Source organism: Gracilinanus agilis, chromosome 4, assembly GCF_016433145.1.
Source record: "Gracilinanus agilis isolate LMUSP501 chromosome 4, AgileGrace, whole genome shotgun sequence".
In the NCBI taxonomy this organism is placed as follows: Eukaryota; Metazoa; Chordata; class Mammalia; order Didelphimorphia; family Didelphidae; genus Gracilinanus; species Gracilinanus agilis.
Window position 1 is genome coordinate 489,820,545 of NC_058133.1, and position 8,807 is coordinate 489,829,351.

The 8,807-nt window shown below is 46.8% G+C and overlaps 1 protein-coding gene and 1 non-coding gene across 2 annotated transcripts in view; both read left to right on the forward strand.

The window, feature by feature from the left end:
* RPH3AL (rabphilin 3A like (without C2 domains)) overlaps positions 1-7,490 on the forward strand; it is a 166,508-nt gene extending 159,018 nt beyond the window's left edge. The window contains exons 6-8 of the mRNA XM_044672933.1: positions 309-422; positions 2,682-2,858; positions 7,190-7,490. Of these exons, the coding sequence (XP_044528868.1) occupies positions 309-422; positions 2,682-2,858; positions 7,190-7,224 (326 nt within the window). The 3' untranslated portion in view covers positions 7,225-7,490. The remainder of the gene's footprint in view (positions 1-308; positions 423-2,681; positions 2,859-7,189) is intronic.
* LOC123248186 lies at positions 1,923-2,048 on the forward strand. Its single transcript, XR_006506261.1, has one exon. It is a non-coding gene; the product is annotated as a small nucleolar RNA SNORA71 (small nucleolar RNA).
* Positions 7,491-8,807: the final 1,317 nt, after the last annotated feature.

Consider the following 8,807-nt stretch of genomic DNA (forward strand, 5'->3'; position numbering starts at 1 on the left):
TTTCTTTCTTTCTTTCTTTCTTTCTTTCTTTCTTTCTTTCTTTCTTTCTTTCTTTCTTTCTTTCTTTCTTTCTTTCTTTCTTTCTTTCTTTCTCTTTCCCTTCCTTCCTTCCTTCCTTAAACCATTACTTTCTGGTTTTGAATTAATACTGTCTGATTAAGATTAAAACTTATCTTCTGTCTCAGAATCGATACTACGTATTGGTTCCAAGGCAGAAGAGTGGCAAAGGCTAGGTAATTGGGGTTAAGGGACTTGCCCAGGGTCACACAGCTAGGAAGTGTCTGAGGCTATGTGTTTGTGTCTTGCAGTGGTGTCTAGTGACAGCGACAGTGACTCAACCTTGAGCTCTTCCAGCCTCGAAGAGAAGCTCCCGTCCAGTGGGACCAAGAGCCCAACAGGCAGCAAATCCAAGACAGAATTAGGTAAGAGGATAGCAGCTGGCACTGCAGAGAGTATGGCCTTTGAGGAGCCCCAGGGCCAGAGGGAGGAGGTGTGGGGTGTGCAGGGCAGACGAGGGCAGAACATCCCTGAACATCAGCTCTCTGGGGTGCGCTGAAGGGCATGTTCACACATCATTAACTGGAGGGAGGAGAACCTAGAAAGGCAGGGCTCAACGCGTTTGGGGCTGCTTTGCAGAAACAGACCTGGAAAGGACCCCAGAGGCCACCCAATCCAATCCAACCTGTTCCAGGCCAGTGATTCTCTCTACAGTGTCCCAGCAAGTGGTCATCCAGCCTGAGCTCCAAGATGTCCATCGATGCAGAACTCACTCCTCTGAAAGAACGCTGTGTTTGCCATCAGAGGCCCCAGGGTAGCCTTGTCTCCCCCCAGGTGGCTCAGCCAGCGAGTCATTGAAAGGGCGACAATCCTCAGCATGGCTCCAGCTGAGATAACCACACAAAGGGGGCATTTCCATTGGCTCTTTGGCATTTCAAAAAATGTACGCCCATTCCTTCCTTTGCTCATTATAACCCTTCTACAGGCAGGCAGAGCCTGTCTAAGAAGTTATAACTTCTAAGAGGAGGTCACTAGAGCTAGAAGGGCCTTCAGGACCATCTGTTCCTTCCCCCTTCATTTTGCAGAGGAAGCCGATACCAGGCACATAAAATGCCTTTGCATCATGGGACCATAGATCTAGCCAGAATCCTCTTCTTTTTTACAAAGTTGAAGTCGAGGCTCATAAAGGGGGCGTGACTTGCCCACGTATTGGGTCTCAGCCCTCTAACTGCCCCTGAGCCCTGGAACATATCTGCCGCTCACTTCTACTCCCCAGCCAGGCCCCCACTGTGCGTCCACAGACTTCTCTGTCTGTCTTCCTAGGATGCTCTGGGTGGGAAAAATGAATGGTGGTGACTTTTTCTTGGCTTTCCCCATCAACATTCAGTCTGGCCAGTTTTCTAAGTTGTTGGGGAAGAGATGAATTGGGTGAGCGAGGCAGAAATGCTTCCTCTTTCTCTGCCATCCTGAGTCCACCCCTCCAGAAACAGGATCTGACCCAGACGAACTCTAGGGTCCCTGCCAGCTCTAGATTTGTGGTTCTGTGACCCAGGAGTGAGTGCTGCCTTGGACAGGCAGATTTCTCATTTTGAGTTCATTAGGTAGACCCACCTTGGGCCTATTCATGTGAATCTTAAAGCAGCCCAGTCCAAGGTAGATGCGCAGGATGTCTCCCTCTGCCATGTTCCCCCTGGTAGGCAGTAAGATACCTTTGGGGGCAGATACAAAAGCTCCATCAGGACTTCCATAGGCCTAGATTCCTCTGGGTCCCCTGAAGCCCACAAGCCCTCAGGCTCAATTCTCCTCCAACATTTGAGACTGGAAGTGGTCTCATGCCCTTCCCCTATCTTGGACAAAGAGCTTCCTCACCTCCTCCCTCCTCCGTAGAAGCTCCTAAAGTCCTGTCTTTAAATCCTCACCTCCGGCCCTGCATTCAAAAGTGATTATGGTCTAACTGGGACCTGGTTGTTGACAGGGCAGGGAGAGAAACTCCTGAAAGGGTTTTCCTGTGTTTGAAGAGTCAGCATTGCAAAACCTGTACCTTTCAAACACTTCCCCTTCAATAGGGAGCCACGCCTGATGCAGCAGGACTGGTGCAAGGGCCTGTGAAAGCTGGAGGAACTGGCTGGAGGCAATTTTGGAAGCCTGGGTCGCATATTGTTAGGAAAATCAGACTTTTTTGTTTTTCCCAAAAATAAATTAAATTAAAAAAAATTTTTTTAATCCTAACCTCCAGTCTTAGAATCAATTCTAAGTATTGGTTCCAAAGCAGAAGAGCAATAAGGACTAGGCAATGGGGGTTAAGTGACTTGTGCAAGGTCACACTGCTAGGAAGTGTCTGAGGTGATAGTTGAACCCAGAACCTCCTGTCTCTAGGCCTGGCTCTCAATCTACTGAAGCTACTAAAGTCTTAATCTTCTTAGCTTAGCTTATCACGTACCTATCTCTATACAAGCCAGGTCACTCTCCTGTTAGATTGTAAGCTCCTTGAGAGCAAGGACTATTTTTGCTGTTTCTTTGGATTGCCAGTACTTAGCACAATTCAGGGCACATAGTGAATGCTTGTCGACTGATTGAATTAGAAGGACCCTGTTGGCACACTCCCAGGAAGGGAGTAGAAGAGCAGGTTAGTCTGAAAGGGCGGATGCCCCAGATAGCCCTCATCCATTGTCTGTCTTTTCTAGGTGGCAGCAGTGACCTTCCCAGTGCAGCCCAAGGCCAGGCCCTGCCTCCTAGCCACCCCTCAGGGAGCTGGACCAGCCTGGGCAGCAGCGAGGCTGGAGGAGTCCAAAGTGGCCCAGAGAGTGGCCCAGGAGAGCTGCAGGGCAGTGGCTCTGACAGTGACAGTCACAAGGCTCCCAGTAAGTGGAAAGCTTTTGAGAATCTTCCTGATCTGTCTCAGCAGCCACACTCCCCTTCCTCTCGTTGACTAAAAAGGCCCTTCTCTGTAGCTCATCTTCCCCCCACCAGTTCTTCTTCAGATTCCACTGCTTACCAACAGAACATTTCTCAGCATCCCCAAAATCCACACTGATCCAGCCTGGAATGAATGGGGAGGGAACAGAGCACTCAGCTTGTTAGACTTCCAAAATCCTCCAAAGCCTGGCACCCAACCTGTCTTTCCAGCCTTGTTATACATGTTATACATTGACTCCTTCCCATATTCTACAGTCCAACCAAACTGGTCTTCTCTCTGTTCTTCATACATGTATGTCACCTCCCATCACCATGCCTTTGCACTGGCTGTATCCCCATAACTGGAATGCACTCTACCTCCCAGAATCCATCTCTGCCTTCAAGGTGAGGCTCAAATATCACCATTTACATGAAGTCTTTCCTGATCCCCCACAACTCTCAATATCCTCCCTCTGAAATTAGCTCTTTTGAATCAGCTGATCTTTATTTGTATTTATTGTCCTCACACAGGGCATCCCAAAAGCCTTAGGGCCGGTTTATGCTTTTAGTATTTATTCTGTATATGCAGAGATATCTATTCCATATATTCTTACAGATGGAATCATTGTCTCTGAGTTCTTCAAGAGTAGGGTTGATTTCCTTCTTTGTGTATATCACCCCAGTGCCCAGCACAGTGGATCAGAGTGAATGCTAAATAAACACTTGTCCATTGATCCAATTAAGCAGATCACAGATTAAAAATAGGAGTCATCTTACTTGGGAGTCATCAAGTTTAAACCTTTCACTTTATGTGGAATGGAAAAAGCATTTATCAAAGACTTACTCTATGCCAGGCACTGTGCTAAGTGATGAGGATTTAAAAAAAGAAGAAAAGGAGCTCATGTTTTAATTGGAGGAAACAACAAATAGAGGAAGAATCTTATTTGTGTTTAGTACATGGCATGTAATTAATCACAGAACATCCAGACATTTCGTTTTAATCAGCCGTCAGTCAATCAAAAGCAAACTAGGTGTGAACAAATCCTTAATCAATTTGAAAGAGGTGGGGGGGGGGCATTGGATAAAAACAGATGATGCCACAAAGAAATATCTTGTCATTGGTCAAAAAAAAAACAAGTGAATCCTCTTAGGCTACATATAAAAATAGCAAGCTAGTCCAGTAGGAGCCGACTCCTCTAAGCCCCTGGGGCCTCACTGACCATTCTATGGGAGAGACTGGATTAACAGGAGACTGTACATCCAGCTGGAAGTCGAGAGGAAAGTATGAGAAAGACAGACAGACAGACAGAGAATCAGAGTCAGAGAAAGAGAAAGAGAGGCAGAGATAGTGAGAGAGAGAGAGAGAGAGAGGCAGAAAGAGAGACAGAGACAGAAAAAGGAAGAGAGAGGGAGAAAGTGAGACATAGGCAGAGACAAAGACAGAAAAAGGAAGAGAGAGACAGAAAGAGAAACAGAGACAGAGAGAGGAAGAGAGAAGGAGACAGAAACAGACAGAGAGAGACAGACAGAGAGGAAGAGAGAAAGGCAGAGACAGAAAGAGGGAGAGAGAGAAATATATAAATACATATATGTGTGTATATATATATACATATATGTGTGTATATATATATATATATAGAGAGAGAGAGAGAGAGAGAGATAAAGAGACAAAGACAGAAAAAGGAAGAGAGACAGAAAGAGAAACAGAGAGAGGAAGAGAGGAGACAGAAAAAGAGAAAGAGAGACAGAGGAAGAAAGAAAGAGAGGCAGAGACAGAGAGAGTCAGACTTGGACAGAGAAAGAGAGACAGATAGAAAAAGGAAAAGAGAAGGAGAGAGACAGAAAGAGGAACAGACAGAGAGAGGAAGAGAGGAGACAGAAAGAGAGACAGAAAGAGGGAGAGAGTCAGAAAGAGAGACAGACAGAGAAAGGAAGAGAGACAGAGACAAAAAGAAGAGAGGGAGAGAAAGAGAATGTCCAGAGACAGAATCAACCAGGTTAGAACATCAGAAGATCAGAATATTTATTTGGAGGTCTCATCCACTCAAGCTGAGAGCAGCCTGGCTGATGACACGGTCTGCACTGGGAGCTGAGAGACACATAGAGAACAAACCAGACTCCTCCAAGGAAAGACAAACTCCACAAGGGAAAACCCTTTCAGAGAAGAGAGAAGTTATAATATGGGCTCTACAGAGACTGGTCATTAAGGGCAACTTCATGAGGACTCTACAGTGGGGAAAAAAGGAACTCCCAGTGACTGAGCACTGTGGCTTAGCCCTTTGTCACTCATGCCTTTGGGCTTACTCTAAGTTTGAGCCCACTCTCCACAAGCAATTTGTATGGGAAAGTATACCTCCTGGTTTGAGTAGACAGAGATTATTTTCATAGTAACTGTCCTTGTTATATTTAATAACATTTAATACATTTAAAATGTATTAAGTGGGGCAGCTGGGTAGCACAGTGAATAGAGCACCAGACCTAGAGTCAGGAGGTCCCAGGTTCAAATATAGCCTCAGACACCTCCTAGCTGTGTGACCCTGGGCAAGTCACTTAACCCCCATTGCCTAACCCTTACTGCTCTTCTGCCTTGGAACCAATACATAAAATTGATTCTAAGATGGAAGGTAAGCATTAAAAAAAAAAAAGATACTAGGATAGAAGATAAGGGTTTTTAAAAAGCTAATTAAATATGATTAATGGTGATTTAATAATAATAATTAACATTTATATAGTGCTTTAAGGATTGCAACTTACTTTACATAAGTTATCTATTAGCAAACATTCATATAGCCTTCACTGTGCTAGGCACTATGGTAAGGCCTTTACAATTTTCTCATTTGATCCTCCCCTTGGGAAGTGGGTTCTATTTTTATCTCCACTTTATACAACCAAGTCGGGGCTCAGACACAAAGACCTAAGGGAGTTTAGGAGGCATCAAGTTTAACCCTTTCATTTATGTGGGATGTAAAAGGCATTTATTAAACACCTACTGGATGCACCCCAAGAAGGCAGGTTTCCTATGTCCCAGCCCAGAGCTCACTGCTCTTACACCATCCCATCCCAAGAGTTGGCCAACTTGACTGACTGGGAGGATATTATTAACTGGGTCACTTTCCAGGCTTATATCATCTTTGATGCCAAAGATTTGAACATTCCAGGGGAGCTCCTGCTTCCCTTGGGATCCCTCGTCCCTGCAGACACACTTGCTAGGCACTAGAAGTAGCCCTGAAGGTGTGGCAGCGGAGTGAACGTTCTCTCAGAAACATTTCTTCCCTCCAATGCCCATTTTTTCCTCTTTTCTCATTGAAGGCACAGTAGAGTAAAAAAAAAAATATTCTCTCTCCCGTCTTCGGAAAGCCAAGTTGCTCTTTGTAGGTCTGGCTTAGTAGAACTCAGATGAGTTCTGACAGGTTCATTTCTGTGGCAGGAGACTGATGTGGGCGGGGGGGGGGAGGGGGGAGGCCGCTTTCCTTCCCATCCTAGCATGTGGGGTTCAGTCAGATCCTCCCCCTCCTCAGGACACTCAGTGGCATAGGATCACGGCCCATAGGATTTAAAATCAGAAGGGACCTCCGAGGCTGTGCCAGTCAACAGATTCCTAGGGCTGAAAGGCACCTCTGAGGACAATTGACTCCAACCTCTTTATTTACAGAAGAGGAAACTGAGGAAGATTTAAGTGACTTATCCAAGATCACACAGATAATAAGGACCAGAGTATCCAAACTATACAGATGAGGAAACCGAGGTCCAGGATTGTGAAAGAACTTTTGTTCAGACTCTCCTAACTAGTAAATGAAATCTGAAACAGGATTAGAATCCAAGTCATCCTGACTCTAAGTCTGGTGCTTAATCTACTATACCAGTGTTGGTGAACCTTTTCCAAGTTCGAGTGCCCAGAAGGCAAATTCGGGCTGGCTACGAGCCCCCACATTACCCCAAAGAGCAGAGAGAGGAAGTGCTTGAAATGTCCTCTCGTGCTGGGAAGGGGGGAAACGGAGCAGCTCCCCGAGTGCCGGCTCTGCACACGAGCCATGTCTTGCCAATGCTGTACTGTACCATAATATACCCGATCCAGCCCCCTTGTTTTATAGGGGAGTCAGCTGAGTCCAGAGCAGGTAAGTGACCTACCCCAAACCGCACAGATATTAAGTGGGCAGAGTCAGGATTTGAATTCAGGTCTGGTAATGACAATTGCTGCTCTCCTAGGGCCAGCACTTAATAGGAACTTATGTGGAAGTTCAGTTCAGTCTGCTCTTTTCTCTATTGACTTTTTTTGTCACTGTTCTTATTCCCAAAGGCAAGAGACACACCTGGATGAGTCCACGTTGTTGATCCGAGCAAAGGAAGCCGTTGGCTTTTGCCAAGGGCACAAACTGGACTTTTCCTTGGAACATACAAACCCACACAACCCCCTCAGTGTTCCAGGCTTTTGGACCTTCCTGTGTCCTTCTTGTTTACCAAGCTGCCTTGATGATTTGTTCCTAGCAGGAACAGAATCAGCCTTTCCTACAACCCTCATGGACCCTGGCAGTCATCTGTAAGAGGGCAGCTGGGACAGTCCTGTGCCCATTTCAGACAGCTACTGGCCACCCCCCAGGAAACCGAGCTGCTTCTGAGGATGGACGGCTTGAAGAGGAGTGTGACCAGAAGCCCTCGGCTCCTCTCCTCTTCTCCTGTTGGACGATGGGGACTGGACCATGCTTTGGTTGAGGGGTCCCTGCCCAGATGTTGACATTTGGTTCTTCTGGTGGGGGTGGGGGGAGGGTTAATGGGAATGGAGTGAAGCTAGATTGTAGCTAAACTGTCCTTCTGTCTCCACCCCCCTCCGGAAGGCCGCTTAGTCTGAAGGTTCAGTCTTTTTCTTTATCTTCTTTTTATTCAATTTTTATTCACTTCTTCCCTTAGTGAGCTCTCAAGCCAACCCAGTATATTGGGGGGAGGCCCACCCACTGAATGGGGGGGAGCACCTGCCTCTTTAAGGTAAGGAAAACTAATCTGAATGCTAGTGATGAAGTCAATGAACTTGGTCCCCAGAATGAGGAGAGGGGCCACGTGAGACTGGAGATTCACCAGCTTTTCCCTTCAGTTATGCCCTAAGATGGGGCTAAAGACTCTCCCCCCCCCCAGCTCGATCTCGAGGCTGCCAGTGAGAGCTGTCTTTGAAACTCCCTCCCCACCCTCAGCCAGGTTGATTAAAATTCCTCAGCTCCCCTTCCCTGCATCCAGTTCCTGATTAGTCTCACTTCAGCCAGAGTCAAAGACAACCACTGGGTGTCTGGCAGCGCTCAGGAATGAATAGCAAAAATTTTGCCTCCTCAATAGCCAGCCTTGGGCTTATTCTCTTGCCAAGACACGTGGGTCCCAGAAGCCATCAGTTCATTTCTCTTCAGAAGATTCAGCTTGGCATGGAAAATGCCAGCTTCACAGGGGTTGGCAAACTCTTGGAAAAATCCACCGTGTTGAGCTGCCTTTAGGGTGGGTGCTTTGGGGTCCCTGCCCCTCTTTTTTTGAATTACTTCTGTTCCCTCTTGTCCCCTCTGAGTACTGGGTTCAAGGACTACCACCCCACCTCCAGGCTGACAGATCTGGAGCCTTGGCGGTCCTGAGCTTTTGTCCTCTTGTTGGAACAATGGACGTGGGGGCCTGCTGTTTCACTGTGATGAGGTATTCTTCAGGAAGTAAACAATAAAAAAACAAACTAGAATTTGCATCAGGCCGCTTGGTGTCTCTCTAAAAGGAGAGAGCCTGTTTCCCTGGGTTGTCTGACAGATGTGGCAGCGGCTGCCTGGTGCCCTGTGCTGAGAGCAGGAGTGTGGGATCTTTTTTGTGTCTCGGCCCCCTCGGGCAGAGCCTTTCTCAGAATCGTGCTTTTAAAAGCAGCAGATGGGAGTATTGAAGAAACCCTATTGAATTCC